This window comes from Aptenodytes patagonicus, chromosome 5, assembly GCF_965638725.1.
Source record: "Aptenodytes patagonicus chromosome 5, bAptPat1.pri.cur, whole genome shotgun sequence".
NCBI classification, from domain to species: Eukaryota; Metazoa; Chordata; class Aves; order Sphenisciformes; family Spheniscidae; genus Aptenodytes; species Aptenodytes patagonicus.
Window position 1 is genome coordinate 67,576,402 of NC_134953.1, and position 26,001 is coordinate 67,602,402.

A 26,001-nucleotide genomic window follows, 5' to 3' on the forward strand; every position below is an offset into this window, starting at 1 on the left:
TTTCAGTGAACGCAAGCCCTAACATACAAGCAGGTAAAAACCCAGTGCATTTGTTGCAGGTACATTTGTTATTTCTCTCATCCTCCTACTGCCCTCCATGGCAGTGGTAGCAGCCCTGCTCAGAAAGAAATCACTATTATCTCTGGAGTCTCCAGTGCCAGAAAGGAGCAGAGTAAAATGAAACAAGGAACTTGACATGACTTGCTTTCCTTTGTCTGAAGAATACCACACTACAGGAGGGATGCATGAGCAGTGTTATTCAGCTAAATCTTATATATAAATACAACAAGCAATAGGAGCAGAATACTTTCATGAAAACTGCACTCCCTTGAGGCGTGTTACACCACGGATGCATATGCATGGATGCATAGGTTAGCAAGCAACTTCAAGGCACACCAAAAAACAGGACACTAAATCTTGACAAACTGCATTTATATTACTGTTTGGGTGGGTTTTTTTTAAAGAAGAGTTGCATCTCATTTCATCACATCTGATGGTATGCAATGCTCTGACTCATTCTGCCACTGAGGACAGCCGGAGTGAGGTAATGCAGATAATCCCTAGCTACAGGATCGCCTACAGGATCTCATTTCTGTGGTTACCTTGTTTTAATGTTCAAGACAAGCAAGGGCTTCAATTATTTGGCATCTTACATGATCATTGTCTTTATGATTTTAAGAGTACTACATATTGCTAAAAATACTTTCTTTATGTCAGAAAATACAATTTTATCTTGAATGAGTTCAAACATTTTAAACTTTCTTGTGAAAGATGAAATGAATCTCTCTAAATGGAATAAATGCATTTTAAACTTGGAAGGCATTACAGTTACTACCTTGCTGCTAACCTATTTAAAGGAAAAAACATTCTTTTGGGAACACATATTTACAACTCAAAGAAAATTTAACTCACTGGCTCACAGAATATAGCAATACCAATCTATTTTCATGCCTGGTGCTGGAATTCCATGAATTACATTGTGTCTTGTTTTTATTAAGGTTTATCCCTCAGCTTGGGAAAATGCGCTTCAGATTAAATCTCTCACTGAATCCTTACGTTAAAGGAGAAAAACTGATTTGGATGTTTTGGATACCACGTAAAAACACATTTTCATCAACTTTTTTTGAAGAAAATATATCCCTTAGCTTGGTAGATAGACATTTTTAATCAAGGAAAATTTTCTTTAAAAAGAAACTGACACTTATATTCATATGTAATGTATGACATAATAAAAAGAAGGGTAAGAACATTTAAACTTCAGACTTAGAAGCAAATTCCCCCACACATCTAGCCTGCTCTCTTTATCCTTTTTTCTCTAAGACCAAACAATCTGACACAAACACATGACACTTGTTTACTGGCAGTTCATATGGAGCTGAAGAACTTGGTGAACATAATTATTGAAGAATTTATTTTTCTATAATGTATTATTTCTCTGTGTGATTTAAGTGAGCTATAAATTACAAGGATAATATAAGCCCTTTGATACTAACTACAGAAATATGGAGGCACACACATACTTCATTTTAACACTAAAGCAGTCCTACTAAAATTTGTGCATGCTTAAGTATTTGCTGTCTTAGGGCTACAATAAAACATGAGAGTTTTTTCCCTTTTGCTTTCAAGGCACTTTATTCATATGGTACAGGAAATTAAGAGCTATGCAGAAATCACGCTACTTGAGCTGTCCTGCCAGCAGATGTAGTGTTCCTTAAGGAGAGCCGCAATGATATGGGATTTGGTTTGCTTTTGTTTTTTACTATTCTGAAACAAAGTAATTTCTTTGCACAAGTCTACTGATTGGCAAGAAAGTAAACACTTATAATCCCTTAGCTTCCTTGGGCATTGGCAGTTTTGTGTCTCATCTTTGGAAGCTGATTAATGCCGCTTTTTACCACCTAAAATGACAGAGCATCCAAACAGCTCCAGATAAAACCTGGGATCAAGGTTCAAATTGTCATTCTAAATAAAACTTGCCCAATATAACAGGTCAAATTAAATGTCTAGCTGACTATAGCAAGACTGCAACATAATATACTGCACCATAATTTTTTATGTTGACCCTTAGCCTGGGAAACTACAGAAATAATTAGATGGATAACTAACTAAGCAAGGGCTAGCTGCCAGGCGCTGCTGGTTACCTTACAGAACCTTTGAGACACAACCAGGTGAAACAGAAACCAGAACTGGGCAGATAACTGAATGCCGCCAAGGGAGAACGTAAGGAAATTTAGAAAAAAGGAGTTTAATACATTTCATTGGCACGACAGCTTTTCAAATGCAAAAGCTTCACACATCTATCTAGCACCAAAAATTTCACATATAGAACTAAACCAGTCTAACACTTCAAGCCTCACGAAGGAACAGACTATTTTCTGTAAAACAGAGGACACATACTGTGCACCTGCATAACATTTTAAGACAAAAAGCAGGCTGCTTCTCTTTTCTTGGTGTAGATAGGTAGGTCAAAGAAATTATTATTGTCAGTGAGTTTTTCATTTCAGCAGAGCAGACGTTAGAAGAATAATATCTGTCCCCTTAAGCTTAACAGCAGAATGAAAAACTACTCTCTCTTTTCCCCTTCTTCACCCTCCCTCCACTTCAAGAAATGATGTGGTGGTAGACTTTCAGTGACATCTATCTCCCGAAAAGGTTTCTAGCCTTCCACTTGTCAAAACTCACGCGTCTTTATCTGATGCTAGAAAGTGAAAATAGCTTACAGACAGCTATTTCAAGGAGTAGCATTTATAGTAATAACTTAAATCTTACAAAATCTAGTTTAACTGTGACTAAATAAAACTGAGATGTTTATGAATACCTAAATTTTCCTTCACTGTGACAGCTGTATTTATTAGGAAAAAGCAGAGAAGCTAGAAGTACTGTGCTTCCCTCTGCTTTTACCCTGTACATAAAGGTATTTACAGCACATTACCAAAGTCAGTGTCTACAGGAAAATTAAAACCATAGGCCTTAATTTTCTGTAATTTCCAGACACACAAAATAAGGAGTTTTAAAACTAGAGAGCTGAAGTTGTATGAAGTAGAAACTAAGTTAAAACTTCTGCTGAAGGTGAGCAGAGCATCAGCCTTCCTCTTCCCCCAAGAAATAAATATATAAATCTTTGACCTCATACAAATTACATTAATACTAGAAGGAAGTCAGAAAACTCCCCCTGAAAAAAGACAATAAAGCAGAAGCAAATATGGCCAATCTACATCTGTCCATCAAACTTCAGAGCAAATATGACTTGGTGCTTCACACAGACCACAATAATTAGACCTTGGGGCCTAATCCTGTTTCTGGACAGGACGATGACCAAAGAAGAACTGAACTCAGTAGAGCAGAATCCATCTGCTAAAGTCTGAATTTATGCAACATGCACAATAACAGTGAAACACAGTTTCCCACAGAATTACAACAATCTATACCATGGAGGAAATCATGTAGAAAATTAAACGTGTAACTTTAGATTATTTTTCAGTATTTATTCAAGGATCCTTCTTCCTGCATAATCATAACCAAACAGCACAGAAAGTCCACACCAGGCAGTTATTCTAGTGCTGCTAGAAAAAATGGAATCTGAGGCAAAGCAGGATAGACAGTAATGCTGCTTCTTATGGAACAGGCAAGCGGTGAAACAGAACAGTAAAGAGTCTTTCTCACTGAGCGCTTTGAAAAGACATTTCTGAGTTTGTTTACATATTTTTTGATTTTTTAATTCATTTTTACTAAGACTCAGCTTCAGCTACTTTAGTCTGTGGACAAATACTATTACTGATTGGTTTTGTATCTTGTATATATTCTTTATACTAGGAGTGGCATTCTTATGAATGTAAGGGGGGTATTTATAAATATAAATAATACATTAATAAACAATAATTAGAATATATATGTATATATATGAGAGAACATTAAGGGAAAGGGAATACATTTCAATCACAATCACTTTGAAAATAAGGACTGAGATTTTTCTACAGACTTACATGGGGGTTGCAACTAGCTCTTTCCAATACTTCAGGGTTTTTTATGCATGCCAACAAAGACTAAGAATGCTTTAGACAGAAAACACTAGAAAGTTAAAAGTAATGAGCAGTATAGAGGGCAAATAAGAATACCCAGTTTTCCTCATAATAGAAAACCATAAAGATGGTGAGTGAAACCAAAAGTTAATAAATTTAAAACCAACCACTTCGAAGAACTTTTTAAAATCAAGTTCACAGAACTCACTGTCTTGAGAGAGAAACAAAGAGACCAACATTATCTGTAATGTAGTTAGAATGTATTTTCATAAGAAATAGATGCCTTATGCTTCAGAATATAAAACTATTATCCTTCTCTGGCAAATCTGTGGCTGCGTGAATCCCCACTCTGCAGGGAGCACCACCTGCTCCTCCGCAGCTTGTGGCGTCGGCACTTTCTGAACGCAGCCACATGAAGTGATGAAACCACCAAGATTACTCAAGTGGTTAAAGCCAACGCTTAAGTGCAGTGAGATGAGAGAGTTCCACAACCTGCAGGATCAATTTTTAAGATAAAAATGAACTATGTGGGCCACTGGTGTGGTTCCACAACACCTATTCTTTGTTCCCATCTCGGGTACATTTTTGTCAGAAGCCTTTTTTGGCAACTGGCATTTTCTAGGAGTTGTCTCTGTATATTCTTAATGGCAGGATCTAGCACGTCGAAAGTCAGGTTGGTGGATTGCATTTAAAAAGCACTACCCAGCAAAGGATGAAGGAGCATATTTGATTAAGGATGATCTCATCTACTTCAACTTTATAAAAATTCACTGCTACAATCTTCAACCCTTTTTCCCTAGACAACATTATCCTGAAATATGAAAAGAGATCAAGAAAAATGGGCAGATTGGTGGGCTGAGTGAAAGCACAAAGGCAGCTCTTGAAGAAATCGTTATTAGTTAACTCTACTTTTATCTCTGACATTCTCCACACATTCCCACGTGTTAGCAACTGCTAAAGGATGACAAGTAAAGAGAACCGGGAAAAGATGGAAGGCAGCATCTCTCTAACTTAAAAAGAATAACGATGCCAAGTTTAGTGCAAGAGTTCACACTCTCCATGCATTTTACTCCTGGGAGAAAAGATCATCTTCAGGTAAAGTCCAGGATTGTTCTAAACAAAGTAAATGTAGCCTGGGCATCTCTCTGTTAGTCAATAACTTGAAGGATTTGAAGGTTGCATTACTAAAAAAAAGGGAACAGTTGAGAGATATTTAGGAACGACTTCTGCAGGTAATAAAGAAATATTCTCTTCTACTGAAGACACACAGTAAGCACCAAAACAGGTGGGTCACATGGAAATACGTTCTTTCCTTTAGCATGTGAGTACTGGATCTATTGGAGATGAATGAGAAGTCTCCTGGCTTTAGCAACCAGCTTTATAAGCACATCATACTTTTGGATTCCACCTTGGTCTCAGGCTACCTCTTTCCCCCTGCGCAGGAAAGCAGCTAGGAAAGAACCAGTGCTATTTCTTTGGGGTAGAAATTCGGGGGATTTCAAATAAGGCATGATTAGTTAACTGATGAGTATCTTCAAGCCACACTGGCAGAACACCTCAAGCAACGGAGGTGCTACCAACATGTCCGTGTACATCAGCCAATGCTATCCCCCATGACTGTACACTTTGTTACTTTTTTCATCCAGTTTGGTCATTAAGACTGCTCTGTATGAACAGAACATTTGCAGCTAGACACAAGAAAATGGTAAATTTCTAGTCAAACAAGTAGATTTTTCCAAAAGTTACATCTAGGCAATACTCTCCTCTATCTAGGAGCATAAAAGGATCATCTGATACTTCTAAAAAATCTTGGGTTACAGAGACCCTCAAAAACAAGTCACAGCAGTGACAGTGACATCTCAAAACACCAGTTCCTCTCTCAAAGAGAGAGATGTAAGGCTGCAGTCATAAAGGATGAAAAATGAATACATGTTAACAATCAGTCATAAATATCAGACCACCTTTTAAATTACAAAGCTGTGACCGCCAATTAAGGAAAAAGTCTGATGTATTTTGTTCATCTGCTTTTCATTAAAGCTGATCAAACACGACCATTAAATGCTTATGAAAATATTACATTTTTAGGAAATTCCTGCTTAACTTTCAACTCATTAACTGCTCAGATTTTATTTTTCATTTTTTAAGTAAGCAAAAATATCCTTTCACCACGTGAGCTAACTCTATCGTGTGGGCAAATAAATAAGCAAGCTGTGCAGTGAATAAGGTCTGGTCTTCACATATTCCAGTACTTGTTTGTTTACAAGGACACGCTACCCTCTGTCAAAGAGGGTATCTACTCCCGCAAACATTGCTCCAATTGGTCGGATTGACATATCAATTTTCCTTTGAGGTGCAAGGGCCAGCATGAACGCTTGGTAGTGGCAAGGGTGCTTTAGAGTCACACAGCATCACAGTACTAGCAATAAGCAAAATGAAAAACGAATCAGGCACATTAAGTTTAAAAAATTAAATTACTTCATTCTAAGCTTTGGAACACCAATAAGGCTGGCTATTATCACAATGAAAACCAGAGAGATCTAGAGAAAGCATTCAAGAGAGGAAGAAGATTAATCACATAGTTATATGACACACTGAATTAATCTAGTCTCGTCACAAATTGTAAACCTACTATATAATAACTCTGCTTTTAAATTGGCTCACAGAGGTAAAATTCTCAGCAAGCCGATAATCCGTATTAAGAAGGAAAAAAATAAAATGAAGAGCCCAATTTTGTTGTTTGTATCATTCTTGCACTAGCAAGAGTGTCGTATACTTCATTATGCCAACAGTAATATGTCTGTGTTAGAAAGGACAATTACTTTAGTGATGTGTTGTTTACCTACAGTAGCTGTCTTATCTATAAAGAATTAGTACTACTACAGTTACGCTACTCAGCCATAGTCAGCGTTAAGAATGACAGCAAGAGGACTGAAGTAGGACTATTGTTCAAAGAGACTTAGTACAAATCATATAACTAGTCTTTTACTACATAGCAATTTGCGGAGATCACAGGCTAAGTGTGCTACTACCCACAGTGCTTACCTGCTCCTGTAGATTACTGTGTAACTACACTTAGTAGATCCATATGTAATTACCATGCAGCCTGCACTGTAGTTTAGAACATACAAATAATTACAAATAATCATGAAAGGTCAGCTCTGCCACAACACGATACTCACCATGGATTTTTTTGTTATCCTGGCCTGTTTCACTTCCTTCTATTACAAACCCCAGCCTAAGTCCTGAGCTGAGCACACTGATTCAGCATTTCCAGCTGGCAGAGTTTCTGAATCTTGTTGATTAATTTAAAGGTGACATCCACCTCTGACACCCTCAGATGAGAAGCAGAAGGGAGACTTCACCTCCTTGTCCCCTGCTGGTATAAACCCTTCTTCCTTCACAAGATGCTGTGTCTAGAGGTACGCATCTCTAGACTGTCATTCACTTGGTCCAGCACTAAATGCATAGCAAAACTTAAGGCTTTTGCCATGATACAAAATGTTTCTGGATTTATTCCACACAGTTGTTAGAGACCTGCAAGAAAGATTGCCCAGAGAGTTTGTGGAATCTCCGTCCTTGGAGATACTCAAAAGCCACCTGGACGTGGTCCTGGGCAATCTGCTCGAGCAGGGGTTTGGACAAGATGACCTCCAGAGGTCCTCTCCAACCTACAGAACCCCATACTGTAATTCTGTGAAAGATGAAGTTCCAGTTGCTTCCGTTTTTAAATCAACTGCCCAAGGAAATAACCCCTGGACAGCTATCTTTGAACAAACAGTTCTCTGAAGCAACAGTAAAAATTATTCAACTGCTAATGTAGGGAGACATGTTTTTGGCGCTACTACAAAATTGTTCTTGGGTGCAATTCCATTTAAGGTTTTGACTTCATCTACTCTAGTTTTCATACCCCTTCAGAAGCACTGCTGGGCAAGTTATTAACAGTAACCGTAACCACTTCCTTATATTAATGGAGCAAAATTCTGAGAAGAAACTTCACTAAAGAAAATCTACATCCTATAGATTTAGTCCAAAACTCATGTATTCATAGAGTTATTGTGAAGATACAAAAGCAGACTATGCTAACCTTTTTGCAATCCAAAACCTCAGCGTCAAATCTAAAAAAAAAAAAAAATCTTTTCTGATTAGGTGAAGTGGGTTAAATGTTGATTAAAAGAATTTCAAAAACATGTAAGAAAACAACTACAAATGACTATTCTTAGATCTGAAAGCACACATAGAAATGCAACACGTGTCCGACATCTTAAAAATTCAACAAACAACCTGAAGCTCACCTGAGACTGCGAGATCGAGGCCTCAAGGCTGGAGAATGGCGCCCTTCCTCATCAGTGATGCTCTCAGTACTGAAATGCTTTGTCAGGAAATGAAGTTCATCTGCCGTGGGCTGAAAGGGCAGCTGGTGCAGCTTCTCCTGAGATGAGCATGATGACTGAGTACAGAAAAAAATACAGAAAAGAAATGCACTAAACGCATGCATAGGGGTCAGCTAATGAATGGAAGAGGAACGGATTCTGCCAGACACTGCAAACTCCAGCGGAAAAGAAAGCTACTTATCAGACCAGGTGCCTCTTTTTATTGTTCTCATTAGGCTAAGACAACCCTTACATACAATGACAGAGCTGGTGAGATCAGGAAAACTTTGGGAGAAGGCTAGGGAACCATTGCATCTGATTCTGGAACCATTACATCTGATCATGCAGGTACTATCAGGAGACAGAAAGGAAGGTACATGAGTACCAGTGCTACTCTGGAAAGGACAAGGAGGTTCCTGGAGTGGTGAGCAACTTTCTTTCCTTTTCCCTCATGCTCTCTTAGCTCAGGAGTTTCACTGGCATGCAAAATGCTGTGGAGCTGTGTAGACGTGGGAGTTTTTGCTGATTATTGGCTCTCATTGGAAAATGCTACAGTAAATGGTCAGGATTTTATTTCTCCCTTCCTTTACCCATCAGGCTTCTTCTCTAGTCAAATAGGCAATAATAAAATGAAAGTAGCTGACTTTGCAGAGTTGTAAGATTAACAGAGTTTCTTGTTATAAACAGCTTATTCATCTTTAAATAAGTTGATGCATTTATATGACACACATCATGTGATAATGATAGACATTAAACTGTTTTAATTCTTGACCCTCAAGAAACCTGAGATTAAAACAAATATTTGTGGGAAGTGTTAATAACATCAAACATTGGGTGTTCCAGGGGAAAAAGCTGTAGGTCAACTAATGAATGCATTTTTTCTTGTGTGATTTTTCAATGCCCCTTTCCATTTTACAAAAGTAAGAAAATATATTATGTAAGGACAAATTAAAAATCCTCTTTAAAAACGGGGCGGGGGGGGGGGAGAAGTGCTGAATAACCGGAGTAGCACTGAATAACACCAGTGGGCCTTATTAAAAACATCATCCTAATCTAAGTTCCAAGGCTCCTTATTGATCTGATGAAATTAATTATGTACACTATTCCAGTGGAAAGATTTTTCCTTTGCTACAATGACCCTCACTCAAACTGGAAAGCACTGCATCCTAGTACCAAAAGTATTGGTAGGAGGGAATTATACATGATATAACATGTATGACCAAAGCTTTAACTCACCTAGTATGCCTTTCTAGACTTATTTGCTGTTGATGGTTTTTGGAAAAGAAAGCTAAGAAGTATGGCCGAGCAATGAAAGCGAAATGCTGACAAGGTTTGTAACGCATGTTTGTAATGTTGATAGCAAAGAGAAAATACTCTGAAATCACCTAAAACAGGTACATGCAAATTTATCAAGGAGATAACAGCTACACTTGAACTGAATTAAAACTAAGGAGATTGTTGCAGATCCTAGCATAGTCTTATCCAGAGAATTCTAGCCAAGACCGAGATGGAGATCTGAATGTGAGAACCTATAAATCTAAAGATCATATTCTTTGATAAAAATATAATTGGCTCCAGACCCCAGATCCACTCCCTCTGCACTGCACAGAGGTATTTACAGAAAAGAACCCCCTTGAAAGTCTTGGGACATGCACGAACTTCCCAAGCATGGCTGGAACAGGAAGCCGCCACTTCCAATGTTTAACTTCAGGTAGGTCTGAGTGCAGGTATCATGTTGGGAAGTCATCTCCAGCACAGTGTCCACACAGTGATGATTATCCAGATGGTGTATCAGTTTACACTGGTCTAATCCACACTAAAGCCAAGACTGAGAGTCTGGGTATTTGATAGCCCCTTCACCCACAGCTATTCGGCTGCGCACACTGCTTATGCCAAATACAGGAAAGATTCTCCCCTGTAGTACAGAATGATGCAAGCCCTGTTTGACTTTCAGAGCTTTCTTTGATGTCTTTCTTTGTCTTACACAATACAAGGAGTAAGAAGAAGTACCTGCCTATGAAAAAACAGCAACACTTTTCAAAGAAAAGGTACGTGTCTGTTGACATCCTGTTCATGACGAATAACAGGAATCCTGCAATAGAGCAGGGAGTACTAAAGACACTGTCTTACAAACCTGCATTAGCAGGTACTCAAGTTCTGGCATTACAAATACATGTCTTATTCAAAACAAAATTAAACTACAACTACCACATTGAGGAAGGTTAGCACATAGTTACTAGAGTTAGGAAAAAAAAAAAATCAAAACTGATATTCTAGAAGAAGCATTAAAAACTTTATGTCTCCCAACAGCAGGATCACTGGGCAAGCAGTGCTACTCAACTCATGGAAGACCCAACAAAATCCTCCTTCCACTTTCTCTCCTTAAAAGCAATGAGATCACAAAGTTTGTAATTCCAGAGGATAATTAAAAAGAGCCCTGAAGATAAAGACCATGATGAGAAATGGACCTTCCTCTGCCAAGGGCTTCTCTAGCAGTCTTAAGGCATACCTTTCAATGAAAAACTGTGAAAGCAAAGTGAAACACTTCCGAAGTATTGATTTTCAAGTAATCACATCACTGTATTCAATATTTGCAGCAGAGTAATACAAACATCCCCCTGGTGTCTTAATTACAGATGCAGAATTAGTCAACTCTTCTCCAGTAAAAAAATTCAGGCTAATACTATAGCAGCTTATATATTAACTCTCCATCTAGAAAATGAATAGCAGATTAGATGTTTAAAAATAATTGTATATTGGCCTATTCAACTGACTGTTCTATATTCATCTAACTTAAAAGAAGGTCTTCTCCAGCTTTTTCAGTGGTGGTCTGATGAGATGTATCTGGTCTTCATGATTTGTATGAAAAGGGTAAATGTGCATTTTTTAAAAGTGTCATCCCTCATTTGGAAGCAAAAAGTAAAGCAGAACCTACAGGTTTCCACTGACCTTAGAATAGGTAAATGTCTTAGTTCATTCAGTTGGTTGGTTGGTAGAGCAGCTGATCTACGACCACAGAGATGCAGGTCAGCTCTAACTGTCATACAGAAACTCAGGCCAGCAGAACGCAGAACTGACACTCTTCTTGATATTTCATTTCCTACTGATACGTACACCAGAAAGAAGGTCTACCGGCTTCCTTCTATCTTGCTTGAAAAAGAAATGTAATCTAGAGGACTGATCACACCAAATGGAAGCCCAAAATTCTGTTAAATTTGCATCTACGGCATTAATTCATTGTGCCCTTTTGACAAGCCCCTTGACTACTTCTTACTTCAGTTTTAAAGTCTACACAGGAATAATACTGCTTATCAACTTCAGAGGTGTTATTCAGATCAATTCAAATTAATTCTAATCTTTGGAATACTATGATAATAGCATTGTCATAGACAAGTAGTAAGTAGGATTGGCTTAGAAATGTAATACTAAGTTTAATAGCTCCAAGAATTGCATCACTACTTACTAAACAGCCCATTTAAAAGTCTTTCTGAGATTGTAACACTGAATCAGCAAAAGGACAAGAGATGAGAGACTCAGCCACTTAAAAAAAGAAGTCTTGGAATTACAGGTTTTTTACAGAATTACAACTATTTCCTGCAGGAAGGTGAATTCCAGTCTATGTATGACTATCACTTCATGTTTCTCATTATACCACCTTGTTTTCTGTTGCTTACAACGTTATAATACTCTACACCATTTGAACTGATGCTTTCTATGTGACATGTGTATCTCAGATTTGTTGTTTGTTTTGGTTTTTTTTCCCCTAGAAAAATCTCAGTCAAAATGAGCTAGTTATTTCTGGGAATATGACAGGAGACAAATATGCTTTTTCCCATGTCAGAAAGCTGAGAACTTTCTAAAAGTAGCTTTAATGTCCCTATTTCAAAGCAAGGACTCATACTTCCAACAGATTTTTTTTGTTAGTTTTGCTCTCTCTGTGGGCATCTACCCAAAGGCTGGTCAAACTATAAACTCTTGAGAAACTAGTGATCACACCTGCAGGTAAGAGGGACTTACGCACTGCAGGCAGTTTGGTCTCCAAAGGTGTCATCTTCACAGGTATCTTGGAAGTTCTCATAGTGACAACCAATGATCGAACTATTTGGATGTCATCCATACAGAAAGTAACTGTACTTGGTCCATGCTCTCATAGCTTGCACCCAGAAGAGGACTTAGCCATGGCTTATGCCCATAAAGATTTAACCTAAGACTATAAAGGCAAAAGCAGAGCTCCTTTTTAACAGCTGCTCTCAGGTGCTTGAAGATATAATATTGCTTGGCGGTGAAACCAGGGGCATCTTTTTCATGTTGATAATGAAATCTCCCACATTTTCCTGTGCTCCTGCCCATATTTCTGTATACACACACACACACAGACTTCTCCCACAGGAGACTGAAACCGAGCCACCTGCCTTCTAAGGAGACCAAAAAGAAAAAAAAAAAAAAAAAAAAAAAACACACAACAAAAACCCAACTGTCTTGAAGGACAAAAAATAACAAATTGTGGAAATTGTGCAAACTAGAGTCTGCAGGAATGTGTCTGAACATATGAAGCTATGGAGATGAGATTAACGTTGCAAAATCAAATTTTAATCATATCAATTTATATTAAAAGGAAACTTTTGACCCCAATTTCTTCTCTTGCTATATAGACTGAATTTAACACTCACCTCCTAAGGAACTGTGATGATAAATTTGTGTTTGAGAGGCACTAGAAAGTTTATGGATGAACTTAATAGAACAGCTCACAAGGAAAACAATGATACTGCATTCAGTGTAAGATTCGCATAACGAGGAGCATTGAGTCCTAATTAATGTAGGTATTACAATTATTAGGAACATACTCTAAATAGCACAGATAAAACAAAACGATCGGTAGAAGTATTATGGAAAGAGGCAGTGATATGTGACCACACAGTTGAAGACACTCACCATAACACACATACAAAAGCATGTTACATTAAGTCTGTACAGATAGCCTTAACATTTCTGATTTTTCTACGCTTGGCTTTGCAAGGTTGTTATGGGGATAACCACAACATCTAGTTTGCATAAACTAAAGAATAAGATTCATTGTATTAAGTATCTAAGAATTGTAAGGGTTAACACAGTGCTGCTACCTTACTGATATTAATGACATACTAGCCTTTTGGAAGTACAGAACTCAAGCAAACTGCAGCCAGCCTTTCTAATGACGTGTAAGAACTGAAAAGCTTGATTAGGAGGTTCAAATTACTGGAGTTGAGTAACAGTTGTGGACTATCAGTTTTTCTTTCTGCTAACCTGTTAGCAGAGGTTTTCATACTAAGAACTTTAAAGCAGACAAAAATTTCATTTCCCAGTTATAAAAAAGCTGAGAGCTGGCTAGTAATTATGCACTATCTCTTAGAGTCCTGCCACTTCTGACACATTGTGCCTCTCAACTGATCAGTCGAGCCAAGTGCTGCACCAGGATTTCACCAATGCTAAAGGCAAAGTGCAAGATGATAGGAGCTGGGAAATGGAGGAAAAAGCAGCAGAACCAATAATTAAAATAATTTTTAAAATAATTAGTATATTAAATAATGTTAGCAAAACAATGAAGAAAGATCAGATATTTTAGTAAAGACTCAGAAGCTGATTTGTTAGGGTGTGTTTGTACAAACTGAATTGCTTGAAAAAGTCTGTGCCACTTACTGAAACTGTTGAACTGGGAGTGTTTGTTCCATATCCAGATGAAGGAAGGGAGGCCAAGGACCAGCGGCGTCCATCCGTTCTGGGGAAAAGAAGCAAGGAAAATTACTGTCAGGGATATATTGTGGCTAATACTTGGGGGAAATAAGCATTTTCCTCCCTCAAATCTCTTAACCTCACATTTTTACTAAAGTCTCAAGTTATTCAGATTAATCAGGTATCCTATTTACATTGACCTTTGTGAAAAAGCAGCTAGGGTAAGTTTTAAAAGCAAAAGTAAGTGACCTTGGAAAAGATAAAGTAAATGGGCATCAGATTCCTGCATTAAGTAGATGCTTTGTAAATATGACCAGTTGTGCAAAAATTGGAGTTTCTAAAACAGACAAACGAAATCAGCTCATTTCAAACTTCTCTGAAAAAAACAGTCATGCCAAAGATTATTACCGATGCAGTTCCTTGACTTCCAAATAAAGTTTCAAATTGAGGAAAAAAAATCATATTAGATCAAGAATCAACTGAAAGTGAACTTGTTTGTTTACCTAGTCAGCGTGCATTCTGCCTAGCACATCGCCTGACACAGCTGGTGAATTAAATCCACTAAAGCAGATCTGAACAGAGCCGAGAGGTCCACTCAAAATACAGAGGAGACAGAAATCACAGAAATTCCACCTAGGGTCTCTTTCTTCTCCAGTCAATATAATATTAGTAGTTTCTTCCCTATCGTAGCCAAAGAAACATGACCCTCAGGGAAAATAGCCAAAACATCCTGGAGATACTGCAGAAAAGGTCATTTTACCAACATTAAAACTGAGGAACTATACAACTGCTTTGAGAAGAATCAGTATTGCCCTCCTTGAAACCCTCTTCTCCCCCCAAAACCCGCCTCAGTGAGGATGGAAACTGAACTACGTTCAGCTCAGTCTCAGCGCTTTTTCTGCCTCTGATTTCATTTCAGTCTCGCATGCATTTTGTGTCCTATAACATGTCTTGTTGCACGTTGGGATGGATGTTAAAGAAGTCTCTTCCTCACATCAGCCTCCACTTGTTTGTTTGTTTTATTACAGCAGATTATCAGTAACTGGTCATAAAGTGAAGCTGAATTATAACAGTTCACCGTTCTAACCTACTTTGGAAAGATTTGGGCTTTTTTGGGTACACATACATTAATCCAAGTGCATTATAAAATAGGATGCTTGGTACAGGTCTGAAATAGTGCTTGGTGCTTATGAAGAACTCAACTGTTACTATCTTCGCAGTAATATTTCTCATCTCACTAACCACACCCATGAAGCCCCATCTTCAGAAAAAAGCTCACTGCACACCCAGACATAAATGCCTGTTTATATTTTTTCCATATCTAGTTCCTTTTATTTTCAGGCACTGATACACACTGCTCCTCTCTGCCATCTATCTTAGAACAAGAGGGAAATAAACCCACTGTTCTACCACACTGAAAGAATCTTATGTCAAGAGAGTTTTTTAAGAAGACTCATGCTTCATGCATTTAAAAAAAAAAAAAAAAAAAAAATCCAAGCTGTAATGCAGATTTCTATTGCATGCGTATGTTATAGCTAAACCCCATTTAGCCACAGGTGATGTTTTCTTTGGCAAGACAATTACATGTGAAAAAACAATCTCAAAAAATTCCAAGAGAAATTAAATTCCTTTCTTAACCCTGAAAAACAACAAATGTCAGCATTACAAAGTCGCTGCATGATGTGGTCAGTGACTGAACACCAAACTCCAATGATTTTCATTCAGCTTCTTGTAACAGACAGGGGTACTGGGGAAATATTTAGGTCAACGCTTCAACCTCAGTTTGAACCCTCAGTCCCAAAGCAAGACAGTATGTTCCTGACTTCTCAAACAGTAGACAGGAATGCACAGGTCACTCATTTTTTGCAAAAGGAAAGCCTAATCCCTTTTTTACTGAGTTGCCTAAATTGTGTATTGACATTGTCAAAATGAAAATTCTGAAGTAAAGTTAACCAAAAAAGTCTTTCTCAACTAGAAAATTACAGGATACCTCCTCATGCCTGGGCTATTTTCTGCTGATGCAATCTAGGCAAGCAATGTGCTAAGCAGTCAGGACAATGCATATCAGCTCTATTCTAGCAGAAAGACGTAGGACAAGAGTAGAAATCTTCCAAATCAAAGGCAATGGGAAAAAGTCTTTAAAAGAAAATTCCTCCTTCCTTTATGCAAAACATTTCAAAGTTACTTCAGTGTTTTGTTAATAAACATATTTTTAGAGACACCTCATGCAATATTGCTTCAGGAAAAGATACTTGGAAAGAAATGTTTAGGTCTTTTATTTATTATAGACCCCTTGCTAGCACAATAAAAACATGCTAACAACAAATTTTGCCTTTAAAATGACATTTTAATTAGTTAATTAAGGAGGTATTTTTATGGCAGCTAAATGCTATTCAATGAACAGTAGATCAATTTCAAAACAAGAAGGTGCTAGAATAACAACGCATCTTCTCCAGAGCACTACCTGTTTATCATTTTAAGCCAAAATGCAAAGATTTCCTGGTTTGATTACCAAAGAATAGAAGCTGAATGCCTAAATGGGGTTATTACAGCATGAATTTGTTAGGGACACAGGCTCAGCTGCACGGAAGCATAGTTCATACACATACACAAACAACAGCGATACGATACACATTACCTGTCTGCTCTGTGTCCGTGGCTGTATGGAAGAAATTTTACAACGATAATGAGAGAGGGAGAAGTAAAAGATGCACATGTGATTTCTGAAAAAAAGCTCTCATCTTCTCTTACTGATATACCACTAAGATCAGTTTTAGTGACTATGGACAGAATTAACCATACATTTCCTTATTCAAACAGGATAATTCCTGAACATGCTAACTTTGTGGCTATGACACAATCATTGAAAGGGTGTCTGGCAAGGGATTTATGATTAATCACTAGTCAAACTAAGGACAATCTTGCAGTATATTGTAGTGAAATTGGCTTTACAATAAAATGAGTTTTCCAAATGTGTTTCCTACTCTGTCCCATGAATCAACTCGTCACAGGGCTATAAGGAAAGAATGATGTCCAAACAGGATAATAAATGAAGAAATTACACCAAATATAAAAGGCAGAAAATCAGCAACGAATCATTTTTGTGATGGCATAGGAGGAAATCAGGTAAGAACCATCTCTTAAGACGCATGCAACGCCGATCAAAAGGGTTACAGTGAAATATCCGTTTGTCTGGGGTAGCAGAGCACCGCACTTTCAATTACTTAATACCATCATATAGAAGTTATTCTGATAGCACTATGTGATAATCAAATAAGTATGTATTGGTACTGCTGGCATAGCTATTCAGGGTGTAATGCAAGTAGAAAATAGAAACAAGTTTCTAAAACAAGCTGTGCTTAAGTGTTCTTTTCAATGACAGAAAAAGTGTAGAGAGCAACTTGCATACTGTAAAATGAACCACAGTATTCAATAGGACAGACTTAACCTTTACTCACCTATTTCTTTAAAAATTAGATTAAAAAAGTGTAAAAGTATGAAAGGGCACTCTTCAGTTTTATTATTAAAACATTTATTTTCTGCTTGGAATTTTAGAAAGCAATGATACTGAAGCATCAAGTTGAAACATGATGTTGAAAAATTATGTTAAGTTTTGACAACGGTTTCAGCTGCAACTTTCCTCCTGTGTTCCAGGGTCCAGAATTCCAGATACTGTGAAAACTGGTAAAAATTCAGTTGACTTCAACAGAACTTATTGAATACACTCAGATCAGGCTCAGATACCTCTTTAAAAATAAAGGTGGGTGCCGTGAGTCCATTTGAATTGTTTTACCAGCAGGTAAAACACTAATTTTTCCCTCTGAGGCAACAGGAAAATACATATCCAGTCTGTCACATTTCACATGCTATTACAAAGTTTTTTCTTACATAAGACCTGAAAACCGAAGTCTACTTCAAACAGTATTCAAGGACACCAGGTCTTCTAGCAAATCACCTCAATGGAGAAACGCTCCAGGATTTACCTGCCATTCAGATAAAGGGTGTACCTTATTTCATCAAATCCTAACACTTTATTCTCTGAAGTTTTGAGACCTGTCTTTTTTCTAACTAGTCCTCAAGCTAAATCTGTCATTCTCAGAAAACTTACTTCCTCTCAGGATGATCACACGTTTCCCATTCTCAGATCGTTTTAACACAGCCAGGGTTTTTTTCAGCCAAGGCAGAGTTTAGCAAATCCAAAATATCTTCCCCACACTTGAATCTAATAATCCTGCTACTATGCCCAAACCCTGCTTAGGATCTCTTTTTTTCCTGATCTTTATTTCTCCACAAAATTTAACTTTCTGTATCATTATCCATTTCTGCCTACCTGCTGGGATACGACATTCAATACACCATTTGTCTGCTTCTCTCCCAGCTGTCTTTATTCTTTCTATCCCATTCCTTACACTAAATTCATCACTATAGTATCAGATTTCTTTCCACCAGTTTGATATATGGCATGACCAGCATTTGTCTAGCATTCACTGCAGGACAGATGATAGCTTCACATTCAGGTCTCTCAATGCTGCTGCTCTTCTAGAAGTTCTTGCAGACTTGCAATTTCAGTTATCAGCTGTTTTCCTCATTAGAGCATTATTGTACTCTTGACACCAATGCCCAAGACAGTAGAGAAAACTAAAAAGTTGCTACTGGTCAGAAGGCAGTGAATGAACACGCACACAGTTGTGCATGCCTAATTTTAGGTATGTTTACGTCTTTGTGCAGACATAGCAAAGAAGATCAGTACACTCAGAATACACCTCAGTTATTCAGTGAGAAGAGCTTCTAGGACTACAACTAAAGACACAATTATCCTAATCATAACTGGTTTTAATGTCATTACGACTAAATTATTTGTTATATCACATGCCATATATGTCATCCTTCTGGGAGAACATTGCCTCCTCCCTAGGCAGTATTGACTACTTAATTTGCTTTATCTTCTTCTAGGTCTGAAAAGCACCTAATACTTTGAGTGCTGCCAAGATCTAAACAAAACAAAATAAAATAAAATTGGAAACATCAGAGAAAGTCAAACACAATCAAAAAACTTCTAACCCACAGGCCATTTCTAAATAAAAGTATATAGACTATTTGCTTGCCAGTCCAAAGAGAATAGATCCTGCCTTACCTTCGGGCAGGAACAAAGGAAAAATGAGCAGGTGCATTTGGAGAGAAGTTCCTGGGACTGTCCAAAGGGCTGCTACCTGTTTGAGAAAGTGAAAAAAAAAAACCACCCAATAACATTTCATTCACATTTGCAAGAAACGGAGCAAGTTTTCACTGTGCAGAACACTTTCAACTGCAAGCTGTAGTCACAAATAATTGAAAAAAATGGAGCTTTGAGTCTTTGATCATTTGAGCATTAGTTTGCTAAAGAAATGTTCTGATATGGATGTGTCAGTATTTTCCCTCCTTTTAAAATAATTGAAGGTGTACATTTTCTTTCTTACTTTCAGATAAGTAACATATCACACATACACAATATAGTCTCTTAGTATTTTGCAATAATTTATATATACAAGCTTTTCCTAACACTTCTCAATGAAAAACCTGAGTTAGAAACTACATTGATGACAGTTTCAGGAATAATAAATAGTAAGAAAGTATTTCTTTACTATGTACGTCAAGGCTGAATGCAAAATTCACTGAGGAAAAAAAAAAAGACATACCAAAGGAACTGCACATGATAATAAAAGGACTATACACATGTAAGATGATCAGGCTATAACTTATCAGCATTCACCCTAACTACCACTTTTCTGAAATAATACTTCTACCATGAAAATTAAAGTTCCAGTGAATTTATACAGTGAGGAAAAAATAACACTTCATTTTCACTTGGCACAAGAATACTTTCTCTGGGCTTTGTCATATGATGTGTAAGCATATGGTTGGTAAGTGGTATATTGCAATGTATTTTATTTCAAAGTAAAAAGCAACCATTTCATAGAAAGCCCTTCTGAAAACCAGAATCATTTACAGACTAACTGCAGAAACCTTTGAAAGTTATGGATGAATTAGAAGCTTCGTGTCAGCGAGTGTGCTTTCTATCGGGCATATTCTTAAGTGGTTTGCTCTTTCAGATCCTTAATACAAGCACAAAAGAGAAACTATACATAGTAAACATATGCCAACAGCAATTTCTTTGTGCAGACGATAAAATAAGAGTAGGAAAACTAAATAGCTACAGGTCAAGCAATACACTGCAAGGTACGTAACTGTGGTCATCAGAAATGTTTTCAAATTTAGATCCCATATAAAATGGATTATTTTAAAAGTCATGTTGAACAGCCAAACATCAATGATGAGTCATCTGCAAAGGACTTGTCTCTGTTTCTAGAAGTACTACGTGCCCAGCTTGCCCCACAAGCCAGCACTGTTTGTGAGGTTACAGTCCCATGCAGCACTGTACTGAAGCTTATAATTAAGTTGCATTAATTTCAACACAAGCTATTCATACACCTTAACTGTTACACTGAGCAGAAACGGAATATAAGCACTGTGCTCAGTCAAAGGTAACATTCACTCACACTTAGGCTATACAAATGGTTCACAAAAAGCTGCAGTGGCATCTCTCCACAACTTCTTGTGAGCAAGGTGTGTGCACAGCTGGCAAGCACGCCTGGACAGGTAGGGAGGAGGAGAGGGAGAACAAGCTGATGCCGTCTGGGGTATGAGGATGGCCACAGTGCCGCACAGGCCAGCAAACTCCATCTGGTCTACAAGACTACGAGGGGAAAAATAGCAGCTGGTTGAGATTAAAGCAGCCCCAGGCTGATGTAACATGTGTCGAGGGGTGATGAGAGAACTAGAGAGGTAAGTGAATTCCAGACCACTCCACAATCTGCTTCACCAGGAGCAAACTAAATTAAAAACAAAGGGTTTGAGCAACAGGTTTGTTTTCCTTTGGCTTGGTTTTCTTTTGTATTGTTAGTTAAGAACTAACGACGAGTTCACAGTGTAATATAACACAATGCAAGTCTTCACCCAAAACTGGATACCATTTAACCCATTCCCAGTATATCCCAAGTGGGAAGGGGAGAGAGTGATCAGAAATCAATAACTAGATGATTTTCGGTGCTTCATTTATTAAGCTTGCTCTCATTTTAATTCTTACAGTCACAAGTGGAAAAACAGAGACATTATACTGCTTTTGAATTAAGAGAAGACTGGTTTGACAGTCTAGATGGCACTGCAAGCTTACAAGAAAGACAGAAGAAGGCTATGATAGCCACAAAGTGAACAACTCAGCGATGTATAAACACACATGTCCTGGTAGCAGCATACAGCTAGGGTTAGGGTCACTATTTACTTGCTAGCAGAAAGCTGAAGGAGCATTTTAGGTAGGAGGAAACGCAGCAGGAGTGAGGTCTTTCCGTGGTTATGTAGATCTTCTAACAAAGCAAGGAAGGCTGCCAGTTTTGGTGGGAACCTTGGTCTTTGCCTTCCCATTTTTCAAGCTTTACTGCCGATGAACCCTATTGTGTCAAGATGATCTTTTTGAACAAAAAGCCCATTGCCCAATGCTGTTATAAACAAGCAACGAACTGTCATTGCGTTTTTATATCTTCATCAATCTTCTGTAAACTTTCCAGATTATGACCAAAAGAGGATTTCAGAATAACTGAGCAAATTAGGTAATGACAGTTTTAAATTTTGAAATTAAGTATGTGGGTGTTCGAATTCTTCTGAGCCTGCACAATCTGGTACAGAGATGCTACTGATTTTTAAGCAACTACTTTTTCAGATTTATATGGCATATTTCCTTCCAGACACTGGAATTTTAATTGGATCCCCTGTGAGCTGCTTCTAGTTTTAAAATGAAAAGCAATTAGTTTTTCGACTCAAGTCTGGGTGAAGCTTTTAAAACCACAACAGGGAGAAGGGGAATTACTACTTTCCCTAAAATTTCCCAGTACTGCTGCATCTGCTATAGCTGAAGGAATTTTAATAAGAGAAGCCTTAGTGCAAGGTCTCGTTCACCAAGGCTGATCGAAACCCTATTTATTGTGTTAGCAAAGGTAAATTCCCCTGTTGCTCAAGGGTTATAGTTGGCTACTACTGAACCCGAAACAACTCTGTCTCAAGGGAGGCTGTTACACAGAATGATTACCCATAAGGTAAATCAACACAGTTACATGAACGTTAATAATTCAGGCATGAACCTTTACATTTTCAGGACACAGGAAGAAGGATGCAGCCAGAGCATTTGTACATCTGCTACCCTCAAAGTACAAAACCGGACCTTATGGGCAATAGATAGGTGAAAGTCTCAGCTATCATCTACAGACATGACATTCATCAGATAGGTAATGAGTCTAAAAACTTACACTGGAACCATTTTGTAAAACCTGCATCTGAGATTTGTAAAAATAAATAAATACAAAAGACAAAGTTGTTGCAGTCTTCTACGTAGGATATACTAACATTATTTCCTGAATATTAACACAAGCAGCTAAAGATTTTATTGCATGCTACAGAATTAGCTGTCTTCCAGCACACACGAATCCTAAAATGACCAAAAAAGTTTAAGCACCCTGTGTACCACCTGTCTCATATACAGTGCTCACACCATCCGAGGATCACACGCATGAAACGCTGGTGAACTGCAGCTTTGATAACCAGGGCAGGATCTAGAGCAGTATGTTACATACTCTTCCCACTCTAAAAATAATAAATATATAGAGGCCTTAGTAATAGCCATTTTTCTGCCAGAAGGTGGAACTGAACTTGCAGCAAAAGAGCAGAATAATTTAATTCAGTACCACAGTGCTGCCTGCGAGCAGCTCCCTCCACCTGCCATTACAGATAGGAGCAGGACAAAGGTCCCAGCAGCGACAAGCGTCTCTACTGGAAGCCAGCGAGCAACATGGCTACCTTACAGCTGTGGAAAGTAAATTTTAAAATAGCCTGAACTTCAATCATCCAGCTGTAAGAACCTGTCTCTTTCCTACTGAATTATAAAGATGATGTTGCTTCTTCGATTGATTTTAAGCTTTTCACTTTAAAATATAATCTAATGGTAACTTAGTAATCAACCTCATGATGGGTATGCTATAACATGTGTACTGTGCACACCTTCTCTGTAGTTTTCAGATTTTAAAAAATGGATTCAAACAAATGTAGAAAAATGTAAGGAACATATATGTATACCTTTTTTCCCCTCTGATTTTGAAAGAAAAAGAACTTAGAATAAAAGGAGGATTTTTAAACCTGTACTCCTAAAACCGGTCACTTCAATCCAAGTTTGGGTGACTAGACAAGCACAGTGACTTTCCCACAAAGTTAACAAGCTGTAGCTTTCTATACCAAGGTCCCAGCTCATTTTGGAATACATTATTTCATACAGTTTGAGAACTGAATTAGCACACTTCAAATCCATTAGGCGTCTTGAATCAGAAGTGATTTCATGGCAGAGTTAAAACTGTTTGGATGTACTTCCATCTCAAGTGTTGAGATCTCTTATGTATTACTTTTCCTCTAAATTTTCTAGGATATGAAATTGCCTGACATCTTATCTGCATTCTGTTTCAGACAGTAAGTGTATCTGCCTGGATCAGTGTTCATTAGGAGGCAGGTTTGCCTGATGGACAGTCAACTCTACTGTATCACACCCACTGACTTTTATATTACATACAGAAGAAGAACTCCTGAGGCTAGTGCCATACAGGACTCTGTTTTAGAGTGGTTTCTGAACAGAAACATTTTAGAAAGCCTCCCTGATTTCTCTGTATGCTTGCTGTTCCTTTTATTAGTAAGAGAGGTTCAGAATAGGCATTAAGAAGAGCGTGTTCAAGACAAAAGAGGCGAGGGAGAGGCTCCAGCATTTCTTAGTAACTTATCAGTGTATGTGCCTGAACAAACAGATTGATAGATTCTGTTCAAATACTAAACAAATATCACAGACTGTTCTCAAATTCACATCTCATATATGATATTTCTTAAGAAAATATTTGTGACTCTACTCTAAATTTCATCTACTTTTGTCTCTTGAATAAATTATTTTTCCCAGGGAAGACTCCTAAATATAGTACTGGTAGAGAACTCAAATTACAAGTAATTTAACTTCTTATGCTCTACTGGCTATTCTTGGAGGTCACAAAGGATATCCTTTTAATTAATAGTTTTAAATCCCATATGCAACATCAGAACAAAAAATTGAAATATTTGACAATTACTGCTGAAGAAAGATGGCATACCACTGATTAGTTACTCTAGTTTCTAGAAGATAGTCGCATAGTTCTAATAAAAGATAAGCTTGTAAAGCCTGAGACAGCATCAAAACCACTACGAGCAATTTTTCATTTTTTAAATAGACAGAGGAGAAAAGCAAATCAAAAGAAAATATAAATGTTTCTATTGTGAGCATTTCTGCATTTGTTTTCTGAGGAATGATCACGTCAACATCTTGCTACAATCTGCCAAGCAAGGACACTTTGTCCGTATTCTGAGGAGCACCTTTCTCCATCACTTCAGTTAAAGGCTTGTACAGCTAATTTCGAATTTGTTAAATCCAACATATATATCAACTCTAAGAACAAAGTAAAGAGCACAACGTAACTAAGTGGAGAATCTCTACCAGGAAAAATGCCTCGTTGAAACCGAACTTTACAAAGCTATCACTATCATAATCACACACAACAGAACGAAGGGAGTTTGAAGTGAAAGGGAATTGCCCTATGCACATTTTTGGCCCTGTATTTTATCTGAGGTGCTGAAGCAAAAAGAAAACGGTTTTAATATACTACTTTTAAGATTTTGTTAACATTTTAATTTGAAAATCGTGGGCCATTTTAATAAAACAATGTCATTAAAGTAACTTCCCAAGCCTTCCATGACTGGGCTTTATAGCATCCCAAACAAATATGACAGTTTTATGAAAACTTAGGGTAGCTAAGGATTTCATGGGCATCCCTGAACAACTTTGGTCATCTTTTTCCTTTCAACAGGCTGGATGTCACCTCTCAAGATGCAATGCTCTGCAAACAGAAGCAGATAGCTCCTTCTAGCTGAGCTACTATCAATTTGCTGCTCTTTCTCAGCATTTCCTTAGTTTCAATCTCCAGAAAGTATTTACAGAACGTACAGCCATATAGGAGGAAGAAAGTCTGATTATAATGAAAACAATAGTTACTTGTCTTATATGCAACAGTGATGTGCTTCCAGACAGGCTGCACTGTGGATGATGTGCCACAAATGTTCAAGCTGTTTCATGCTACTGACTGATGTCCATTAGGGCCATACCTGAAGCCCAACCATCTTCTCTGGCATTTTGAAGTATCAAAAACAATGTAGTCACACATCACCTACCTCCCTCAGCAATAAAAACATCAAGGGAACATGCTGTTCATGCAAGCTGTTGAATCTGCATGTGTGACCCTTTCTGAAAATCCATAGTTACTGTAGGCTGAACAATCATTCTTTCTTTTTCTATAGAAAAAACATCTCCACACACTTTACCTCAACGACTAACAAGCAGTTGCCCATTTGCTCTGAAATGAGCATTTCCCAGTTGCTGCCATGGTAAAACTGGCAGTAAAGTAAAAAAAAAAAAGAAAAGAATCCTAAACATCTCATGTTGCTCTAAGTAGAAGATAGAAAGACCGTAAGATGGCACACTGCACAGCTGACAGGCTGCCAGAGGCATAAAGAAACAAGCAGGATGTTTCTTCTCATGAGAACTGCAGTTAAATCACTGGCACAAAAATTAACCATGCTAGGAGACTCAAAACAAGATATTTACTTAAATGTACTTATTTATTTTACTTCGTTCTCCATCTCAGGTTCTTTTGCAGGACGTAAGAGGACTGAATTCCCCAGAAAGAGTGGAGGATGGATATGGTAGCGAACTAGAAAGCACAGAACAGATGAGGACATAAAACTTTTATTTTGAAACT

The 26,001-nt window shown here is 37.7% G+C and overlaps 1 protein-coding gene across 14 annotated transcripts in view; it reads right to left on the bottom strand.

The window, feature by feature from the left end:
* Positions 1-26,001, bottom strand: part of MAST2 (microtubule associated serine/threonine kinase 2) — a 196,375-nt gene that overhangs the window by 44,403 nt on the left and 125,971 nt on the right. For 8 of the 14 annotated variants that reach the window (XM_076340290.1, XM_076340296.1, XM_076340288.1 and 5 more), the window contains 5 exons: positions 19,233-19,308; positions 16,737-16,757; positions 14,066-14,144; positions 8,312-8,466; positions 7,062-7,127 (listed from right to left, as the gene is read on the bottom strand). In XM_076340290.1, the coding sequence (XP_076196405.1) occupies positions 7,062-7,127; positions 8,312-8,466; positions 14,066-14,144; positions 16,737-16,757; positions 19,233-19,308 (397 nt within the window). The remainder of the gene's footprint in view (positions 1-7,061; positions 7,128-8,311; positions 8,467-14,065; positions 14,145-16,736; positions 16,758-19,232; positions 19,309-26,001) is intronic. The other 6 variants (XM_076340293.1, XM_076340297.1, XM_076340294.1 and 3 more) reach the window with 4 other exon arrangements.